At 36.9% G+C, this 23869-nt stretch overlaps 1 protein-coding gene across 2 annotated transcripts in view; it reads right to left on the bottom strand.

Annotated features, from left to right (window-relative positions):
- cdkl5 (cyclin dependent kinase like 5) overlaps positions 1-23405 on the bottom strand; it is a 37361-nt gene extending 13956 nt beyond the window's left edge. Inside the window, exons 1-11 of one of the 2 annotated variants that reach the window (XM_079598429.1) lie at positions 23089-23405; positions 21776-22046; positions 21612-21646; positions 9221-9266; positions 8398-8534; positions 8164-8284; positions 6986-7045; positions 3816-3906; positions 1281-1470; positions 398-478; positions 34-200 (exon numbers count right to left, since the gene is read on the bottom strand). In XM_079598429.1, coding sequence (XP_079454555.1) covers positions 34-200; positions 398-478; positions 1281-1470; positions 3816-3906; positions 6986-7045; positions 8164-8284; positions 8398-8534; positions 9221-9266; positions 21612-21646; positions 21776-21839 — 992 coding nt within the window. In that variant the 5' untranslated portion in view covers positions 21840-22046; positions 23089-23405. Of the gene's footprint in view, positions 1-33; positions 201-397; positions 479-1280; positions 1471-3815; positions 3907-6985; positions 7046-8163; positions 8285-8397; positions 8535-9220; positions 9267-13655; positions 13769-21611; positions 21647-21775; positions 22047-23088 lie in introns of those variants that run through there. The other variant, XM_079598430.1, reaches the window with a different exon arrangement.
- Between the last annotated feature and the right edge of the window lie 464 nt (positions 23406-23869).

The raw sequence follows: 23869 nt of genomic DNA, 5'->3' as shown, positions 1-23869 counted from the left end.
TTAACCTAGTATATAGAAGTAGCAATTACTGACCGGCTGGGTATGGTGTTGTCTCCGTGGTACGGTTTTCTCTTCGAGGAGCGAGGTGGGGTGGGTGATGGGGCAGCTGGCCGCTCGGGCCCTCTCAGACCCTGAAACACTGGGTGGTTCAGACACTGTTCTGTCAGAAAGCGTTCGGTGGGGTTCAGGCACAGCAGGTTCTGTTACAGTGAAAAGAGAATGCGGAGAGTCATGCCACTGTAGAACAATTAAACTCATTCGAATTGAGTCTTTAATAACACTTTGCACTTATATGACATCTGCAGTTAATTTTAAAATAAATCAACACCAAATATATCACAACTGTTGGGATTCGAAAGAAAAAATGTTCTCTGATGAGTGTTGCAGACTGCTCTACCTTCATTAAATCCAACATGAGTCCGTTGATGATACCCAGGTACCTTCGATCAAGCGTCTGAGGATGACTTACAGAAGGAAACTGTCACAAAAACACACACTTGCATAGTTAAATACAGACAGAGGGAGGACTAAAGAATAGAGCAGAAGAATTGCATTTTCCATTACAAATATGAGATACTTTGGTTAATTGCATTAAGCGGTGGAATATTTGTGTACAATTGCCACTAAACTGTATGTTATCCACTCCAACAGGGTTATTATCATTAATTAAAACTAAAACTATTAAAAAAAAATTGTTAATTGAAATGAAGCTGAAATAAAATAAAATAATATTACATTCAAAATTTAAACTAAAAACAAAGTAGAAATGTTGTCTTGAAAAATAGATGAAATAAATTTAAGTTGAAGCATTAAAATTACTAACATCTATCTATCTATCTATCTATCTATCTATCTATCTATCTATCTATCTATCTATCATATAGTCAACCAGTCATTACTGCAAATTAAATCCATACAGGTTGAACATTTAAAATATGGTTAAGAAAAGAAACGGTCTAACATCATTCATTTGCAGATACCACCTCTGGTTACAAAACATCATTTAAAATGTGACTTGAGTGTCCAAATACTTTTTGAGGCTTTGTACCGTGTGTGTGTGTGTGTGTGAATCTATGTGCATGTGTATGAATATTATGTACTGTGATCAGCCCTGTCAAGGCAAAGCCAGTTGTGCTTCACACTGGCACATAGCGATACATGAGTCATAGGCAGCCACTTATTCAGAATACTGGGATCCGTGCCATAGGAAAGGAGAGGAGAGGCGAGGAGAGGAAAGCACAGAACAGGACAGAGGAGTGAATCAGAAGACAGGTCCTTACTCTTAGTCCGGCAAAACGAGGGTTGTTGTAGAACAGCTTCATCTGCTCTGGTGGTAAAGGGCCCAACACCTTTTGAATGGTGAAGAGCTGGTCGATTTCACTCTCGCCAGGAAACAGGGGCTGCCCATCACTCAGTTCTCCCAAAATACACCCCACCGACCACATGTCCACCGCCTTCCCATATGGAGCTCTGCGAGAGCCAAGAAGACAAATATAAGTCAAGTATTGACCTTCATTTGAGTTTTCCATATCCTTATCGACCATTTCTATTTGAAACAAATGTAGTTTGACTATTTAAGCTGTTTGTAGTTTAACTATTCAATCTCTTTTTAGTAAAATAGTTTGATTGTTTTTGTCTTTCATTGACAGATGCAAGAAAAAAAAAGTTTTCTTTTTTAAAAGCAAGAAAAATTTACGTTGCTTGCCCTTGGAAAAGCTGCCGTCACAAGGCTAGGGTGATGAAAGAGGTTGCCAGGGTGTTGCTATCCAGTTGTTTTTTTAGCACGATGCTTTTTAGTTGCTAAGATGTTCAGAGTGTTTTTTTTTTAGGATGTTGATAGGGTGGTTTCTAGGGTGTTGGTAAGGTGTTCAAGGTCATTTCTAGGGTGTTGGTAGGCGTTTTGCTAAGGAGTTCTGATAGTTTGCAAGAGAGTGTCCTGGATGACTGCTTATGGCCCAAGACAAAAGAGCCCACGCTAAGTAACTATAATGTTCTCAGCAGGTGCTCTATTACAGAAATGTAAAATAATTCTTGACTTAAGATTTGAAAAAGTTCTGTTTCTTAAGTGAAAATTCCATGGCTACTAAACAGATAACGATAACCTTAAAGGGGTCCTATTATGCCCTTTTACGAAGTCTTGATTTTGTTTTGGGGTGTACTAGAATATGTTTTCATGCTTGATTATTCAAAAAACAAAATTTTTCATAAATTTTATATTTTTACAGCACCTCTCTCCCCATTCTGGCTCAAACATGCCATTTTCGATGAAGCCCCTCCTTCCGAAATACGAAATGTGCTGTGATTGGTTAGCTGGCCCAGTGTGTTGTTATTGGCAGCGCTTAGCACGTGTTCGGGAAATGTTCCGCCCCTCCATAACTGCGAGTTCATCTCTAGTGTAAATATTTAGGATGGCATCAATTTCAATCCAATTCAAGCCCTGTTCAGACCCTGACAATGTTAACTAAGAACCGTGCACAACGGATTTTATGCACAGACTTTTCAAGCACGGATTTCACAGGATGTTTTATGTTTTTTGTAATTTTCTTAAACATTATAGATACGATGTCATCCACCATTTAATTGTGGTATTTGTCAGAAAACTAAGGTAATAAAAACAGTAATTGATCACAAAACCATGGTTCATTTTCCTAAGGAGCGGTGAATCATCTTACAAAGTGAATGTTGAAATGTTCTCCATGAAATGTGTAGCGCACAGATAGTCGTTCGAGTTATAAAGTTAAGGAACCGTGTTAAAATAAGTTAACCACTCTAAGTTCCTCAGCCTCAGGTAGTTTTTGAAATGTTGTGGAAAAAAAACAGCGTCTCTTTGACATAGCGACAACACTGTCTTCTCAAATGCAGCTCATCCATGCTTCGTCCTCTTTTTTGCTTATTCCATAGGCATGGATTATTTAAATGAGTACCATTGCGACTTCATAAGATTTGGAAAAATTGTGCCGTAGTCCAAACCAGTCGTTCGTTGTAGTTCTTGAAAAGTGGATTCTTTTAAATAAAATATCTCCCTATGGAGTAGACTTTGAGCTTTGTAACCTTGAAGATCTTGTTTATGCTCAAACAGCAACATTACAGACTAACTAAAGTTGAAAAAGTGGAAAAGCATAACATGACCCCTTTAAAGATCATTTTTAAAACTAGGTCAAAGGCTTTTTTTCACCCGTTTTATCATCTGACGTGCACAAATCACAAATCTGATAGCTTAGAAAAGTTATAGCAATACTTTTTAAAGCAGCACATTCACACAAACGGGACAGGGCGATTTACACAAGTGTCATGCTTAGGGTTAAGGTTTTGTTCAAATCCCTAACTCTAAGTTTGAACAATGGCACCCTTAATAACGCAAGAGGGATGCGGAGAGATGCATGGAGACAGAGGCAGATAGATAGACATAACACTGAGACACAAATCTTTGCACTAACACACAGCAAGAGGGAGGGAGAGAATATTTGTGTGGGTGGAATTTAAATGGTGAGAGTTTCAAAAAATGTTCCACTGCATTTATCTAGTCTAGTGGCACACACTAGAAAAAAACACTTCAATGGAGACAAGGACAAATAATCATGCACCTCACTCCTGATGTCACATCTAATGGATATATAAAATCAACATTTTTAAAAAGGATGTGCCCTCGATGCGTATTAGAGCTTGTGTTTGAGGGGGATTTGATGTTTCATCCCTTTTGGCTTTATAGAGGAAAATACTTCTTGGTCATTTTTCAGTTATTATGTCTCGGGACACAAGGTATACTAGAAATCACCTTGAAAAATAGTGCAGGAGGTACATATATCAGGACTTACCCAAGGAGCAGTTCAGGTGAGCGGTACCACCTGGTCGCCACATACTCCGTGTAGTTAGCATCGCTGCCTTCAGAGAGATTGCGGGCAAAGCCTAGGGAGTGACCAGCCCGGATAGACAGACATAGGGAAGGAGGAAAGAGAAAAGGTATCTGGCATGAGCAAGGCCGCACACAACATTCAGAGATCTTAATTAATCTTGCCATATTCTTCCCTCTAAAAATAAAAGTCTTAGAGAGAAGCCAGTGAGTCATTCTCAATTTCCGTGGCATTCAGTGTGGAGGCAAAATTTAACCCTGAGTGAATAATATATACATTCCATCAGGAGCAGAACCTGGAGGCTGAGAAGTACAATATGTGATTAATCAGGTACTGAGACGACAGCCACAACGTTGCATTGAGCAAGTTCAAAGTTATTTAAGGAGGTTAACCAACATTATTGTTAATATATAAACTATATGAAACTATATGTAAAAGATGATATAATTGTTTTTTCCAACCAGACCAGTATTTATCTGGCATAAAACTAACAACAAAATAACTTAAACAGTAACAAACTATGATGAAAAACAGCAATTGATTAAATATTATATTATAGTGTATAAATCTATTCAAAACACTGTAGCCCATGTCAGATTAACCTTTTTGCTTCTGATTTAATTTAATCAAATCTAATTTACACACGACTCTGTCCTTCCTGGATTGCAACACAAGATACCCTGGCGCCGGACATGTGACTCACTCACAGAAGCTCTGTTAGAAAATCAACAAAACCCAATCTGTTCACGACTCCCCTATGGGGGGGGGGTCCACAGCGATCAGGGGATCATTAACAAATGATTAACCCTTTTTGGACAACAGGACAGTGTCTTGACAAACGCTCGCGGCTGACCTCATCAGCTCAGCGCACATACATACACACACTTAAAAGACGCCTCACAAAACCATGAATTGTTTAAACAGATGTTGGACCCAAAAGTCCACGAGTTGCTAATTAAATCAATTTCAGAAAACGCACATACATTGTATTTCCCCGGAGCTCAGCACAAAAGTTCAAACACGTGGTCTGAACGAACTCTGAACAAACAAACACACACACACACACATACACAGACAATCTGGTCCTGGACATTGTGATCAAAATCAACCCTTTTCAATGTATTTTAAAATGTATTTGTATTGTGTGTCACGGTCGCTAGATGATAGACCGTCATAACATAAGTGTGTGTCATAATCAAGAATGGAAATGCTTATTTTTAGTCTCATGTAATCTTAGAATCATGGAATTTCCTGCTAGCAAACCCCAGAAACACAATCTTTGGTATGCTTTTATTCCAGGAAGGCTACTGATTTCGAATCTTCAACTCAAATAATGAAATTATGCATTCTGCCATTTATATCAGGTTATAACGGATTTAATCTCCAACGCGCATCCGACCGGGAGGCGTTTCTTAGCGAACCACGAGGGTTTTGGTCACGCCTGCCCCAAAGCCATTGGTCCTTACACAGGAGGGAGGCGTGACTTCAATCTCTTCAAAACGTAGCGCGCGGCTCTCCTCTGTGTGCAGTGCAGTATTCCAGCAGAGAGAGACTTTTCTCACTCACCACAAGCTTGCTTTCGTTTGCTTTCTTTTCGTTTTTATTCTAAGTCTTTATTTTCTTGATACTCTAACTCAAATCGGTATTCTTCCTAAGAGAATACCAGCCTAAGCCTAAGTTAACTCGACAAAATACGCGTACGCTCTGAACCTGAGTTACTCCTCACTTTCGTTTTGAAGATTCTTCCACGTGACCGCACGCGTCAGTCCCAAACAGACGCACCAGAAAGGGCACGGACAGAGTAACGTATTATTCTTAAATTTACCATCTGAAAGAACTGCTGTTAAGATTGTCTAAATATTGCTAAGGTTTTGGGGTCTCATTTTGATGTAAACTGTGTAAAACCTGTTTTGTCAAAGTTCTCATTCTTCTCTGATTTCCTCACAGAAACTTCTAACTCTCTCCCTCTCTCTCTCTCTCTCTCTCTCTCTCTCTCTCTCTCTCTCTCTCTCTCTCTCTCTCTCTCTCTCTCTCTCTCTCTCTCATCGCGATCATTTTAGTTTGTTTGTTTATTATGCATATTTACTCATGTGTGTTTTGATTTAGTACATTATAACCGTTAGTTTGTGTTACATTAAAGTCCATTAATCTTTTGAATTGAGATCTGTCTATGTTCCATTACTGAGTCACTGAAAGCGTAAGATCAAGTTACAAAGCTCTACCCTATTATAATATAATACTTAAATTGTCTAGAACACGAAAATATGATTTCTAGTGGCCACAGAAATAATATTTGACGGTGTTACAGACTGGTGGTTCCCCATGCAAATTTCGCGTGCACGTCTGCTGGACATACGTGTGCAAAATAACTGAATGGTGTTTTTACCTAAATTCCCCTGATTAAACATAAATTAACCTACCTATATTAATGGTTATTACGAGTAATCGTATTAAGTATTAATATAAGGCGACGTTTGACTCATTCCATATTTGGAAATAATTTAATATATGTATGCAACATAAATATTCATATCTTATGAATATAGTGACTCATTTGAGTTAATAAATCCCCTAAACAGAGTCATTTCCGCTACAACACCATAAAATAAATAGTTATATTTAGTCTATTTCTACAAAAATAATAAATAAATTAGATTTAAGTATTAAAAATAGTGATGTTGGGTTTTGTCGCACTGCACTACACTTTAAAAATAGTTATGAAAACAGTTGAATGACTGTCATGCCAATGAAAATTAAAAAAGATATAGAGTTGCAACTTTGAGTTACTCCCAAACACTGCTAACAACTTCCTTTTCTGTGATGAGGGTGGATATTTCAGTCATCTTCCCTTTCAGTATATGAAATTATATATCTGGAAGGATTAAACATCAACTTAACATTTGCATTACAGATAATAGGCGCCGTCACTCAAACCTTTGCATACTGTGTGATTTGGACAAAAACTGTTTCGTTCCCTTCCACTTAAATCCAATTTCAGATCTTTTTTTTTTTTTTTCAGACGTCACCGCAGGACTCATGATGCCTTGAAAGGAGACCAAGCATTCAGTGAGAGAGATCAGTGTGAATATGGGGGTGGCGGGTCCTGAATCAGACGAGTGAAAGCCTCTGCTCACCAAAATCACACAGCTTCAGGATATCATTGGAGCTGATGAGGAGATTTTCAGGCTTGATATCTGCAGATTAGATAAAAAGGGATGGATTTTTCTCAGTGAGCTCAATTTGTGTTCAAGACTACACAAAAATTACACTAGCAATAAATAAGAAATGTTGAAAATGACAAAATAAAGACATCACACATCTTATCATATTCCATATTCCTAAAGATCTTTAAATAACAACTTCCTTAAGTTAAAATTAGAACTTCATAACAGAAAAGACCCAGATACAGTACAAACATTGAAGAAGAAAAAGTTTGGGGTCTGAAAAAAAATAAAATAATCTATTTAATCTATCTATACTCATTCTAATGTTCTTAAAAGGTGAAAAGTAGGGCTGTAAACGATTAATCGTGATTAATCGAATCCAAAATAAAAGTTTGTGTTTACATAATATATGTGTGTGTATTATGTATCATTATTTTGTATAAATAAATACACACACATGCATGTATATATTTGAGAAATATTTGCATTTATATACTGAATATATATTTTTATATGATTTATATTATATATAAATAGAACTATTTTATATATAAATAACACATTTTTCTTAAATATATACATGCATGTGTGTTTATTTATATATACAAAATAATTATACACAACACACACACACATATATTATGTAAACACAAACTTTTATTTTGGATTCGATTAATCGCGATTAATCATTTACAGCCCTACAAAGTACCCAAAAAAGAAAATTATGTTCGCTTCAATGTTTAAATGTGAATAAAACCCTAAATTCAATCCGTTCATCATATAAAGCGATTGTGTCTCTTCCAAAAAATTGGAATCAACTCCTCAATTCATATGGATTAGTTTAAAGATCTCCTTATGAACTTTTTGAAGCGTCAAAGTGGTAGTTGCGCATAATCTGCGTACTTTTTTAAAAGACTTTTAAAGGTAAAAGTCTTTCCTGTAGCTCAAACGGTAGAGCGTTGGCGCTTGCAACGCCAAGGTCATGAGTTTGATTCCCAGGGAAAGCAAGAACTGATAAGAATGTAAAAAAATGTAAATGCAATGCAAGCCGTTTTGGATAAAAGCGTCTGCCAAATGCATAAATGTAAAATGTAAATGTAAAATTAGACGAATTAAGACATTTATAAACAATACAGGGACTGTCATACCCCTGTGAACGATTTCGTTCTTGTGGCACCAGTGAATAGCTTTGATCAGCTGTAAGATGTAGCTTCGTACTTTATCAGGTAGTGCACCATTGGGCAATTCCTCCAACAACTCAAGCATATTCTGAAATATATATAGCAAAACACTATCTGAAACACAACACATCATCATCGTCATTTGAACTACAATTCAGATCAAACCAAATGAAGGGGAAAAAAAGCCTGTTTTGAGCTGACCTTCTCCACATATTCAAACACTAGATAGAGTTTTCCCCTTCGACGAAAAGCCTCTTTCAGTTCGACGATGTTGTCTTGCTTCAGCGTACGGAGCATCTTGAGCTCTCGTAACGTCGTCTCTTTAACTTCCTCATTCTCTGCGGGAACACACAAGGGGGTTAGACGAGATTGAGAAGGGGCTTGGGTTTTCTAGAGTAAAACAAATGAGCTATAGAGCTCTCAAAGAAAGGTGACATTATAAAAGGCACTTCTCACAAATGGGGTACACTTTGGTGTGCCATTACCTTTTAAGAGCGGCAAATCTCTTTGTTGTGAGAACTAGCCTAGATATGTTCGATATATCGTTAAATTAACCTAGCATGAAAGTAGCAAATGTTTCCATCCCCCCTTAAAATGATGACATAATTTGGATCCTTTCTACAGCATGATGGGAAAACAATCTCGTGCCATTTCCTTGACAGCTTTACAATTCATCTCTGTTACAACTGTTATTATATTGATAAAATAAACAATTTAAAACTTAATATTTTTTTTAAATAACATTTGTCCATTACAATTATATTGGTTTATTAAGTTTATTTCATGTTGCTTGCTAGAAAATAAAAATCACAGAAATCAGGTTTAAAAACTGTATTTACACATTTTAAATAGAAAACTTCAATCATTGTGTAAAGCGTTTATATACCAAATAACTAGCCCTTGGAGTCTGTGATAAATAATGTAAATTATACTTTGTGTCATGGTAACCAAACAAGTGTTGTAGTCTCCAACCAGTAAATTACATGGATGAAAAAGCAAGCATTTGGTTGTAGCAGTCTTTTACCTTCACTGTCCTTGAACTTCTTAATGGCCACAAGCTCTTTTGTCTCCTGCAAACCAGATATGTAAATCAGTTTGAGCGCCTTCTCAAACACAAGCTTTATTAGCAAGCTGTTAATGGACTTAACATGTAAAACAAACAGCTGAGAGCTGCACAAAAGAACTGAACCTTAGACGAACCACTTCCCGGTTGTATCAAATAAGCCACAAAGGGGTATTTTTCATGACAAAGCCCCTAACAATGCTTCCGCTAAATGGAACAATGTGCCTGTTTTCAAAGAATAGATATAATTTCATATTAGGATGTCTAATTATTAGGCGGAAGTATTGCATGCACATATTTAGCCATGTGTTCAGCAGCCCTTGCGGTGGAGAAATGTTCACCCACTGTCAGTCACACAGAGTCCCTGTCATCTGTGGTGTTGGACGGAGTCTCGTTTGCCTATCTTTGTCATTCAGAGCTCTCAATTTGCACTACAGCTCCCTTCACAGAGAAAGCCTTAGCGCTATGATCACGCTAGCTGCTGAAGCCCATTTATCACAATTCGACACAGTAAACACTCACTCAGGACAAATTCCAGCCAGTGTTATAGACTATAGTGCCCAGATAAATGGATATTAAATCATTATTCTTCTGGAGTCTGTGTTTTCTGTAGCCTGTGTATTTCAAAGGCAGTATAACTGAACGCAGCTAACAAGTCTGATATAAAGGGAAACATCTAAATTGAGAGAACTACTTGGCATAGTTACAGTGTTACAGAAAGTTTGTTCAATTCAAGAAACGCATTCAATGATTGCTGACAGATTTACTTGCAAAAAAGTACCATGGTTATACCATGGTATTCTTTGAATTACTTAAGAAGACCATGTTAATACAATGGCATATAAATGTGGTATTCATCCAGAATAATGGTATAACCATGTTTTTTTACATGTCCCATGATAATTCCATAGTATTTTTTAAAGTACCTTGGAGTAACATGCAACATCATTCAATGTTAAATGAATATGGTAATCTCTCAGTACCGCTTGTTTTTTTTTGTTTTTTTACCATGGTACTACCAAGATATATTTGGATTTCTCATGGAGTACCATATAAAAAAAATCTAAAAAACATATTATACCATATACATGTTTGGGGTCGGTAAGATATTTTTGTTTATAAAATTGTAATACTACTTCACAATATTACTGTTTTTTTTTATCAAATAAATGCAGACATGAGACATATAAGAGTACTACTATCTGATAACATCACCGTACGTCAGTACCGTCACAGTACTTTTTATAAGGGTTAACAAGTCAACAATCAAAAACAATGCACATTTTTCTGTTCCTCCAGAAAATCCTCCAACTAAAACTAAAGGCATGTTTGTCAACTCTTGGACGAAATCCATAAAATGCCCGAACCCTGCAGATTTCAGAACATCGCTGAGGCTTGCATTTGAACCAGCTGCAATTAAACTGAAAGAAAATCCCAAATGAATCTCCCACAACAAGGCTGGATCCAGGCGCTAGCTCTACCTGACGCCTCCGGTCGGTAGCAAGTGCCTCGAAGGCTTCCTCATATTCTCCTCCGCAGTGGAACTGCAAGTCATTTTCACTTTAAGCACAGCTTGTCATGAACAGATATGATTCATGATCAGAAATGATTAAGAGGCACAGCAGGCATGTGGGGCTGGATAAGGGACTAGCTTTCCCATATTGAGTAAGCCGGACCCCTGCATGGGCTACTTGCAGAAGGATCTGGCTGCTTTAATTACGCTGCACGGTCAGGTTTTCCTTTGGTTTTAAAATGATTTGTGTTGCCATTGGCACGATACTCTGATATGGGGTTTGTTTTCAGGTTCACACTGAACAGGAAGTCTCTTTGAAATCACAATATGAACAGTTCTGCAGGATGTATGGCCCTGTGTCTGAATATGCATACGTCCATACTACAAAGTATGCAAAAAGCTGTACATTAAATGAGTACATTCATTATTATATCTGTTGCAACCAGGGAACGGTAAAGGTAAAACAGATACACATTTTAAAGCCGACATGGTATGTTTAAGAATGTATTTATAATACATACTTGCCTACATATTTATATCAACTCTTGAGCATTTCTTCCTCAAATTAAAGGGATAGTAACCTAAAAATTTAAATTGCGTCACCGTTTGCTCACCCTCGTGTCATTCAAACCCAAACTTACTTTATTCTGTAAAACAGACAATTTAAAAATGTCTCTTTTTTTTTTTGGTCAAGGGGATCCAATATATAATATCATATTATTTATATTCTATTTATATACTAGTTTACTTTAAAATGAAAATATAGACAGAAACTAAAAAAAAAGCTTAAAACATCCTTCTCACTATATATAAAAAAAGCATTTATTTAATCAAGCTCCAAAAATGGGATATTGCGGGATCTGTGACATCAAATACATTTGCATATGACTTCCTCCAGAGCAAGACATTGACGAATAGCTATACATCATCGAACCATAGGCCCCGCCCACTGGCATTCAGTCGCCTAATTGGTGATATTTGCCTACGTACACTGCATGTGAGCGTCACGTCAAAAGCAAATAGAACCCATTATAATCACTGATGCTGTCTACACTGAATATAGTATACGATGTGTGTTCAGTTTCTGACTCCACGCGCTTCACAAGGATCACAGCATCGTGGATGATATTTTAATGGCGTTCCAAATCGGCGTGCAGGATTATATATTTGTTCGGAGCATTTTGTTTTGTAAACAAGGCACACTGTACTGGAGAGTTCCCAAATAAACTTTTCTTGAAAGATCTTACAGCAGCTGCATTACAAACCGTAAGTAAATGATTTCATAATGCTTTGTCTGTAAATGACGGTTTCATATGGATAATGTTTTCAAAACACTTTACTCATGAGGGCGTTGACACTGTTTCTAATGCAATGATGTTAGCCAATCATTGGCTAAAGGAGCCGCCCCTTAAAAACGGATCATTTCAGACAGAGGGTCAGAATTAAATTTGAAAATAATATTTTTTCTGCATAGGGTTATATATTTGCTTGTTTTTTTGGACAAAAACTTTATTAACATTATAATTGAACCTCAAGTTTTACCCTTTAGTAATTTTGTTATGTGCTTTTGTAATTTATTTTAAGCTCCATTTTAGTATATTTATTTAGCAGTCATTTTAGTACTTCAACTAAACCAATTCTAAATGTTGCCTTGGAAACAAATTGAAATAAGTTTTACATCTAATATTTTATTTCATTTCAGAATTATTTTTAATAGTTTACATTTCCGTTAACAATTATATCCCTGGTCCAATGTCATCTGTACCACACTGAATTTCAAAACATCTACTTTTGTGTTTCACAGAAGAAATAAAATGCATACACCAGGGTGAGTAAATGATGACAGAATTTACATTTTTGGGTAAACTATCCCTTTAAGTACACTGTGACAACATACTATGAAAATAATGGGAATTAGGATGTAGTCTGTATCCTACATTCAGGGTGAAGAAAATTCATTATAACCTGTAAATGTTTGCTTCGGCATTTCGTAACAAACTGAAAAAAAAAACTTGCAACATCATTTAGGAATCAGATATTTTTAGTTTCTTCACTTGCTTGACAAACCTGTCTGTCTCTCGGTATATATATAGTGGGGTGAATGAGTCATGGACAGTGAAGAAAGCGGAGGGGTTGGGATCTGAAAGGTGTTTATGGAGAAGCTGAGACTTTCACAGCTTCAAAAACCCACCACACACACAGCGCCCGTGTCTCATATTTCTAATAACCATGGAGACCAACCCATAATTCTATTTACAAAAGTGCATATGTACTAAAAATATGCCTTTACCTTCCAGACAGAATCCTGTGATAATACAGAGTGACATCAAACAATGACATATCTGATATTTGGTGACAGGTAATCCGAGCTTTAGCTAGTTGTTTCCGTTTTGGATTACAACATGTTAATGTATAGGTCAGGTGTACTTGTGAAAGACGGGCTGTTGACTTTGCTTTGTTGATGGGGAAACATAAGGGGCCGATGGGGGTCCAAAGCACTCGGAGCAGTTAATATATCAGTACTGTCACTCATGAGGGGGTGCATGAGAGTCTGTGTGTCTATAACTCTAGCATGGGCAGATAGTAGGATTACAAGCGGCAAGCCTGTTTTAATTCCTTTAGCTTCACAGCTTTCTTCACGGCCATTGTGCCGTTCAGAGGGTGGGAGGTCAGATCATTTGAGAGGGTATTTCTCTCAACATGAGAGCAGAAAGTCAGAAGTTTCACTTCACAAAGGCCTGTGCGTACACATGTTCTCGCTAAATGCATGGTACAGTTACTGTAATTTGTTTAGGAAATAATTAGATGCCATTTTAAAGACAGCTAAACCATGAAACAGAGCGGAACGCGTAGTCGGTTCGGCCAACTTTTAGTATCGCTTACTTTAATAACGATGTTGGCATCCGTTCTAACATCCGTACGATTGGAACAACAATGCTGTTGAAAAACAGCACGGATCTAATTTCATATTGCCAACAAAGCTGGCGCAACCTTAATTGTCCTTGCTGCTAAGATAGGAAACAAAACATCTCTCATGCCAAGCTGGGTTCCTGAGCTGGCGAGGTATCGTGAACTCAAGCCCTGTCTGCCTCCAGGAGAAACGGAGTAGATCACAGCTGAATTTGATATCTCCTCCATTCATGGGGTCTCTATTAAAGAGTCATTTGTATTAAATCCTCTTACTTTTGTCAGCGCTTGTTTAAGGGAATTCTATCAGGGAGAGTTTTTCACTGTAATGGAGAAAAAGAGTGAGAAGTCATATATAAACTGAGAAATAAGTAAAAACGTTGGATTAAATTCACTACATTTCAAAGGTTTTTGAAAGAAGTCTCCTATATGGTCACCAAGGCTGCATTTATTTGATCAAAAATACAGTAAAAAAAAGTAATGTTGTGAAATAATATTACAATTTAAAATAGCTGTTTTTTATTATTATAAATATTGTATATTTTAAAATGTAATTTATAACTGTGAGGTTTCCAGTACTCCACTGTCACATGATCTGAAATCATTCTAATATGCCGATTTGCTGTTCAAGAAACATTTCTCATTATTATCATTGTTGAAAACAGTTGGTCTGCTTAATATTTAATTTAATATAATATAATTTTTAAAATAAAATTATTTTAAATGCTTAAATTAATTTAGAGAATTACAACAGTATAAAAAATGGATATTAATTTTGGGAAATGATAAAGACAAAAACTTTTTTTGGGGGATAAATATGCACTAATAAAAGCAGGACCATAAATACTAGGGTAAATAAATGTAGATTTCAGTCGACTTAACATATCTAAAAATGTTGACCATATATGAAATTCATAGGAAAAGTGTCTCCAGCATAGAAGGAAAAGGACCAAAAAATGGCCTCTCTTAAAAACTGCGAACAAAACGACATTGACCGAAAAATATTTAATTGACCAAGCTGATTCAGTTTTTTTTCATTGGCACAAACCCTAAATTGTCCAACAATCCTGAATGGTTGTGTAAGCTCTGGGCAGTAGAGTATACAGCATTACATGTTGTCTTCCATAGGATCCATACAATGGAACGTGTCCCACATATTGATTGTGTTCCATTGACTACACAGCTGTTGTTCTATTAATACCACAGACATGTTTACATTAGACACATGGTAGGGCAGCTTAGCCTTGAGAGCCACACAATGACACAGAGACACGTTTAAGTGCTAAATAATATCCTGTAAACGGATATTAAGAGTCCATTTTAAGCCTTCATGATGTTTTCAATTTATTACCAGGCCTGACACTGGATTTAAAGCACCATTCCTGCTCATAAAATAATGTGAGCACTCGGGTGAAGGAAACAAACACCATTTCATTTATAACATGGGCTCAATTGTTGGTTGCAGATTAAGCCTGGCCAGACAGTAAAATTAATCACTGCTCACAATTTAATTTTGTGTCGGCAAATCTGGTGCTTTAATATCCTTGGCCTTTTTTTATACTTAGATATTCAGGTGACTGGCTTAAATTTCTCTTAAAATTAGAAATGATATATGATATTTGCAAAAGCCAAAAAGATAGCACACCTAAAAATGTAATTATCTAGTTGGAATATACCATTCAAAAGTTTGAGTACGATAAGATTTTATTGTTGTTGTTGGTCTCTTAAACACCAATGCATTTATTCGATCAAAAATACAGCAAAAACAGCAATGTTGTGAAACATTATTACAATTTCAAATAACTTATTTTCCCATTTTAAAATGTTTAGAATGTGATTTATTCATGTGATGGCAAAGCTGAATTTTCGGCATCATTACACCAGTCTTCAGTGTCACATGATCCTTTACAAATTTGATGTTCAATAAACATATCTTATTATTATCAATGTCGAAAATGGTAAATAATGTTTTTCAGGATTCTATGATAAATAGAACATCAATAGAACAGCATTTATTTGAAATATAAAAATTTGAAGTCTTGTTCCTGTCACTTTTGATCAATTTAGTATTCAATTTAATACTTTAATAAATAAAAGTATAAGCTTCTTTAGGAAAAACAATCTTTCTGACCCCAAAACTTTTTAACAGTAGCATATGTTAAGCGATTGGGTTAAAATGATTGCAGACCATTAATATTTAAGATTTTAGAAAATAAATCCTAACCAAAATGTTTAAGGAATAGCCTATAGTTCTGCCTGGCAAGAACTACAACTTTAATTATCATATTCTGTCGTCCAATCCACAAACAATAAAAACATTCCAAATCAAAGCATCAAATGCGAACATGATACCCTGCTATCCAGCTTCACGTCCAAAGCGTTTTCTTTCGATACCTCTTCATCTTGGCACTTCTGTCACACACAATCTCATCCATGGTGCCTTGCACAGTCATCTCAACACGGCCCTCCACAACAACCAGTGTTCCCACTCAAGGTGACCTATTTAATGCTAATGCACACTCACGTCCCCTCTTCTTTCCCTGCCCTCAATTCGACTGATACGCTATAAAAATAAATATTCCTCTCCAAGGGAACAATCTTTTAAACTCAGATGATCCCCGTCACACACAGGCCATCGCACGTCTACACACACGTCTGGAGAGAGCATATAAAACACCCTTATTGAGCTTCACATCAACAGCAAAAATCAAACAGTCATTCAATAGATCTTAAAACATGAGATGTTCAAATGCTAATCAGTGTGGGTGTGATTGCACATTGCTGACAAATAAATAAATTGCTGCCTAGCTTCATGCATTTGATGTCTTTTCACTCATTTTAATGAAGCAAGCTTGAAAACAAAGTGCGGAGATGCTAATAGAATTTAAGTGACCATTGCACTAGACGAGCGAAGCGCATTTAGAATATCTGACTGACAAATACATTAAGAATATTAAAGGAGTCATATGATGCTTTTTACGGTTTTCCTTTAGTGTGTAATGTATCTGTTTGTGCATTTATAAGAGCTGCAAAGTTATAAAGCTCATAGTCTCCCACAAAGAGATTTATTCTATCTAACAGAGAATACAGCTCCAGACCTGACTAAAATGCCTCGATCCAAGTCTAGATGTTTCTTCTGCAAACGTCTACGTCACATGGTGAAATATTAGCATAATGCCCACCCAAAGGCGCACGAAAATAAAGAAGACGAAGCTTCAGTGAATTGCTGCATCCAAAATCGCATACTTCCCTACTATATAGTAGGCGAAAACAGTATAATGTGACTAAAGAAGTTTGTCCGAATTCAAAAAGTCTGCTACAAGTTCCGGCGGCATTCTGAAGTGTGCATACGATGGACTCTTTACTATCCCATGAGGCCACAGGAGAGGATTTATGAATGGCAGTGAAGCGACGTTACTGACGCTGGTCACATGATAACGACAGCATAGCGAATGTAGTGCGTTCAGATTACACTCATACTATATAGAACATGCTATTTTAGTGGTCGTGAAGTAATTACTTACTCAAAATAAGTACCTACTCGGACGATGCAAAAGCAAAACAGCTTTTTTGGCCTTATGAGAATGGATGAACTTAAGAATCAGTGGTGATTTATTTAGTTAGCTTGTGTACAGTGCATTTTCTTCCAGTTTCCAGAGTACAACACTGGGTATACACACCTAAATAAATAAGAAATATACACTTGTATGATTTTTAAACTGTATTTTATGTTGTCACTTCAAGACAAAGTTGTTACAGTGAAGAAGAAAAGCCCACTGTGAAACATTCTGCTAAAGTCATGCTTGCAAAGTTTGTGCTGCTTGATCATCCACATTTTCAGAATCTCATTCAAGCCCGAACTGATACTGTAATACCGATGACATTATTAACTGTGTGTCACTCATTAACAATTATGGTAAAGGGCGTTTTATTTCCGACACACTTGAGGTTTTTGGCTAATCACAACCAAATGGGGCAGCTAGCCAATCAGAGCACTCTAGGCTTTTCAAAAGGAGGGACTTTGTAGAAATCATTGCATTTCAGACAGACTGGGAATAGAGGCACTGCAATAAATGTACGGTATATGAAAAATAATGTATTTTGAACATAAAAGCATGTTAACCTATTATAATACACCCAATCAACAAAATAACAAACTTCTAAAATAGCATCATAAGACCCCTTTAACTTATTTGTGTATATTTCAATGCAAAAAGTATGAAAGGTACACAAGAATATCTCAACCAAAGACAAGAACAAACAGAAGATCTTGTTGTGTTGGGTCACGCACAAAGGGCCTTTCATGGCCCCTACTCGCTGGGATAACATCACTTGGGTACACTAGAGAGAAACAATAGAGAAGCCAGTGCCAATAAACAAGAGTGTTCTCAGTGAGGAGTGAAGCGCTGAGCTTTTTAAAAGTTTGCTGGTACAGTTTACATCTCAGAGTACTTCTAGGGAAGTACATACCGTAACGAAATGAGACAGATTGAATATGCTTTGTTTTACAAATATTAAGGATTGCAAACATAAAATATGAATATGTATAAATAAAATATTAAACCTAAGATGTTGTTTTATGATTATTTATTTGTTCCTTTATTCATCTGTACATGTTTTACATCACTGCTATGCTAATCGGATAGTGCTCTGCTTTGTAAAACCACTATGACTATGACTCAGCTTAGGAGTTAATAACAACTCACCTCTATTAACAGTCACTTATAAGACGACCACAAAATATCCACCTTCTTGTAGAAGATTCAAGTTTTCCCCAAGCAGACACAGATTTCATTTGTGCCTATTAATGATCAAACAATACGTGCAATCACCATTGATCTAAGTGGATTTATGAATGCACAAATGGATTGTTTATTTGAGGATGTGGGGATTTGGGATGCACACTTAGCCGTATATATAGTGAAGCCGTAAATATTTGAATGGAATGTGTTTTATTTACATAAATGGTGCTTGTTTCAATACTGCCCAGTGGTGCCCAGTATAGGTTTCTATGAAAAAGACTGAGTGCAGGTAGAAAATCCCTATTCTATTATTTTCTATTCTATTCTAATATTTTCTATTCTAAAAAATAAACATGGCTCTGTAAAACAGCACAAAAGTGCAAATTTCGTATTGACTGCTTTTATACAACAGTTTTATAAACAAGAATATAATATTGAGTAACTTCATTTTTCAGACAAGTTTGGGGTTCATTCAATTCAATTAATTCGATCAAAAATACAGGTATATTGTGAAATATTACAATTTAAAAGATTTTCTATTTGAATCTATTTTGAAATGTAATTTATTCATGTGATGGCAAAGCTGAAATTTCAGCATCATTACTCCAGTATTCAGTGTCACATGATCCTTCAGAAATCATTCTTATACTGTATGCTCATTTGCTGCTTAAGAATAATTTAGTGTTGTATTGAAAACAGTAGTGATGCTTAACATTTTGGTGTGAACTATGATAATTATTTTCAGGATTATTTGATGAATAAAAAGAACTTACTTTAAAATAGAAATCTTTTTGGGAAAAAAGAAAAGAAAAAAAGATCGATAGTCTACATGAAAATTATTACAATAGAAGCCAAATAATTAAAAGTATATTTACAAGCAACATACATAGTGACGACTCTGGAACGGCACAAACATTATAAAATAAACAATACAAATTCCCAGTGCTGCTATAAGAAGTATAAGAAGCATGTCCAATCAAATCAAAAATAACTTTATTCTATTCTGTTCCAATTGTATTTAATTCTATTCCATAACAAAATCACCCAAAGGCAAACTACCGCTCTACACAACACCAAAAGTCACCAACAAATTTAATCTAGTCTCCTAAGTCTAATAAGACTGTTTATCTGCCTTATTTTCAAAGACTCAAACATAATGTTTTCAATCAGGTATGTAGCGAAATCCAAGTTTAGCACAGTATTTCCTGGTGATCAGTGCTATTCTGAATGTCTGTAAATAGATCGCAGGCATATTTGCGTCGGAGAATAATGATACGTGAAAGAGAAACAAGACAGAACGCAACAAAAAAGAAACAGTCACTCTTGATTTCAGCTGCGATTTTGAATGCGTTTAATGAAGGAGGGAAAGCGCTGACTGACCAATTACTAAAAGCACAAGGCTGGATTTCTGTTCTGGCACAAGCTGAGGACTACACTTGCTGCTGAATTTATCGCTCTCATTATCATTCATAACAATGATGCATAGGAACTTGGAGTGGAACAATGTAATTATGCATGGAAATATGATTGGTTTATTTCTTTCTATCATCAATTCTCAGCTATTCTAATCCACACTGATTATTTAACACAACTTCTGTCAAAATCAATAAATATACTCGCAAAGCCACTTTACATGATTAAATGATAGTTCCATATGCAAACAAACTTTTGACTTTCGTTTTGACCCTTTAAACTGATTCCAGAAAGATGTGTGTAAACTACATGAATCTGTACAGATAAGAGCACGAATACTGTGCATGGTATCAGTGTTAACTCCGAGGTGTGTGTGTCGAGGGTCAGTGAAATCTAAAGTGTAATGAGCCCTAACCATTCTGTTGCACTGTACTGTCATTCATCATCTAGCCAGGCAACCAGCCACACTGCTGTTGTCTGCCCAGGCGTGAAGACACATCCTGGGCATGCAACCATGAACCAAATACCAACAGCATCAAAGATACACAGAAAGGGACTGTGAAAACAACCTTAAAAGACAGGTAGTTTTGATTTACCTAGCGGTTTTAATACTTTTATTTATATGAATGTGGTATAAGGTGTTATCATATCTAAAGGGACGTTCACACCAATAACGATAATATATTGCGTCCACACCGCCGGACGATAGCGTTCTGTTTATTATAAGCATGCGCTGCAGTTTTGCCGTCTGTCACTTTAAATGCTCGAGCTCTATAAAGTAGGATGGAATCTGATTGGCTGTCAATGTTTTTATCGTTCATCAGCAGGAAAAAAATCGTTCTGAAAGTGTTTCCAATGATATTGTTTCTCTGTGCCTTTATCATTTGTGGTGTGGACTGCTATTCTTTTATATTTATAATGATTTTTAGTATCTTTATCGTTCTCATTATAGTTATCGTCCTTGGTGTGAACGAGGCAAATCTTATTTTTAAAAAAATACTCTCGAACTAAATCTGGCATATGTACTTAAACTCTGTGTCATCGATTCAGTTTAGATGCAAGCTATTTTGTATATTGAACAAACACATCAATAGCAGTGTCAAAGGCTAAATCCTCTGGATGAGCATGAATTGAAGCTATGTTGTTTTAAAACGCACAGAAATCACTGCGTAATGGACGATACAAAAAAATGCCTTGAACCTCCAAACAGCACAGCCGCAATTTCAATAAAAGCAGCTCCTATTGGTTGAAAATATGCCTACATTTACCTTATTGTGAGTTAGTCTAGCGATGCTCGACTGTCTGAAAATGCCTCCCAAACAATGAAGCAAATCTGCCAACTAGGCCACAAGCAATGCATTTGGAGAAGCCCACAATTTTAAAAGAACCAGTTGCTAGGGAACCATGCCATATTACAATTGAAAATATATTTATAAAGGAAATATCTCAACAAATGTACAGTTTAAGGTGTTTAAACGTCGTGCAACTTTTCTAGGAAAGTTACAGTCACGAGGCCCATAAAGGTTAAGTGAGTTAGGCAGTTTTTTCTTAACGGGGAAAATGAGAAACTAGCCTCACCTCTACAAATGACATTACCAGATTTTTTTGTTTTTTTTGTTGCATAAACAGTAGGCAAGTGATCTTCATCCAGGTGGATATGAACTGTATATTACATTTCAAAACGGCTTCAATAATGATCTAGTTTTCAAAATACATCTAATTTGCATGGATCAAATAAGCATGCTGACCAACAGCTTTATCCATAAATATGTCTTACCTTGTGTCTGCATTTCAGGACCACCCCATAGGCTCCTTTGGAGGAAAAAAAGAAAAAGGGAAAAGCTTTATATGCTCAGTTTACGGCTTATGAACAAGCAGCTGTTTTATAAGCAACGATATTATTCCTCTTTACTGATTGATATTAACGAAAGATGCACTAACCCTCTCCTACAATCCCAAGGACCTCAAATTTATTCATCACATTACCGATGTCAGGAATCTTCATCAAGTCAAAAGATGGCGAGGTGGTGCATGTCTGGGCTGAGAGGAGCGGAAGGCCAGATGATGGGACAGATATCGGTGCTTGAACAGGTCATTGCAGCAAAAATCTGCTCCCGGTTGGTCACAATGCTCTTCTCATAATCCACACACATACACTGACACACATTCCTGCAAACTAATACACTACATGCACGCGCACACACTTGGTCACCTGAGGAGGTAGAGTGCAGAGAAGGGGTCAAAGAGTTATTCATGCATACTGTATCTATATCACATGTGCCATATGTATATTTCACATGAATATGGTTTGGAATATGCATCAAATGCATGATGTGCATCAATGCAGTGGCATATCTAAAGTTTACATCTGCATATGCATGAAATTACATTGATCACGGTTTATATTCTGTCTCATTTGAATGAGAATGGATATTTTTAGGATTGTCATGATTCGGTTTGTCTGAGGTGATAATAAACAAGGGCCGCAGATCTTCAAGACGGATTATCATGAATTTTCCATCAGTTTTGGAAATAGCAAAACACATCTCTTTAAGAGATTTACAGGTGGGTGAACAAGGACAGCCTGAGAATCCTCTGCCAAACCAGAAGTCAGTGATGTAATGTGCTGAAAACACAGATGGACATCATCTCAATCACCTCAGATGTGCGACAGGTAGCATCTGCCTTTTATTTGTGTATATATATATATATATTTTTTTTTGCACTTGAATGCATGCGTTACGAAGGTCATGTCGTGACACCAACAGCTACTTGTATGTTTGTGCATTGTGCATAAAAGCGGCGCATGTCTGCATCTGATGTGTTGTGCGGTATGCGCGTGCGTAAGTGTGTGCGCGCGCTGGAAATATTCGTAGGTGGATGAAAGTTCTATCATTATTTTAAGCATCTTATCCACCTGAGAGTATCAAGAAATGACTGACAGCCCACAGCACTTACACCCACTCTTAAATGAACAGTAAAAAGATGGTGGGGTAAAAAAATCACAACGATTTAATACAAGTGCCCAGCCAATATAAAGACTAGCCTACATAACAAATATGGTCTTAAACGCATAATTGATAACAGGTGACTTCGGTCTCCTGGAGTGTGTGGGCAGGAGGTGTACGTGTTTGTGCGTTCACATCAGAAACCCCAACGATGTAACAGCCACAAACATCAAACATCCAGCGTAAAAACCAAGCGCATTGACAATATTCGTAATTTATGGAAAGAGCACCAACCAGAATACTCACTTATGTCCAAGACAACGTCGCGCAAACTGTCCTTTCGCCTCGCCAAGTAACGATGTTTTCATTTTCACCTGCAGTGGTAACCCATCATCACAGCTGCAACAGTATCCACCTTCATTCTGAGCCATTGACAACCTAACAAGGCGAATTTACGGATCGCAGTATGGCGAAGGGGCGGTTAATGAATATTAAGCACGTCACGCTGACGTTGCCTGGTAACCTTGCAGAATCGTCCAGTCACGTAAGCTAGTTAATATTCATGAGCCAGGCCTTTGCTGTAGTAGGGTGTATACAAATTGGCGATCAGGCGAAGCGGCACCAATCCGAGTGAGTGGCGGACTGCACACACCAATAGTGTCCGAACCGAACCTCTCTGTGGCCAATCACAATGGAGGAAAGCTCAGAATGGTCCAGAAGCGAAAGATCGTCTTTGGCTGCATGGGTTCGGTTGAGAAATGATAATATGCATTCCTGCTCGGATGTGTTACATTTCATGTAACGTTATGCATACATCCAAATTGATGTGCTCGTTTGGCGATGCTGTGCTTGTGTGTGCTTGTGTGTGTGTGTGTGTGTGTGTGTGTGTGTGTGTGTGTGTGTGTGTGTGTGTGTGTGTGTGTGTGTGTGTGTGTGTGTGTGTGTGTGTGTGCGCGCGTGTGTGTGTGTGTGGGCTGAGCTGAAAGATCAATTCACCAGACAGCTCACACTGTTTATTCTGCTGAGAAGAGAAAGAAGAGGCCTATTCTATCTATCTATCTATCTATCTATCTATCTATCTATCTAT

This window comes from Phoxinus phoxinus, assembly GCF_949152265.1.
Source record: "Phoxinus phoxinus genome assembly, chromosome: 22".
NCBI lineage: Eukaryota > Metazoa > Chordata > Actinopteri > Cypriniformes > Leuciscidae > Phoxinus > Phoxinus phoxinus.
This window is presented reverse-complemented; position numbering and strand designations above follow the sequence as displayed.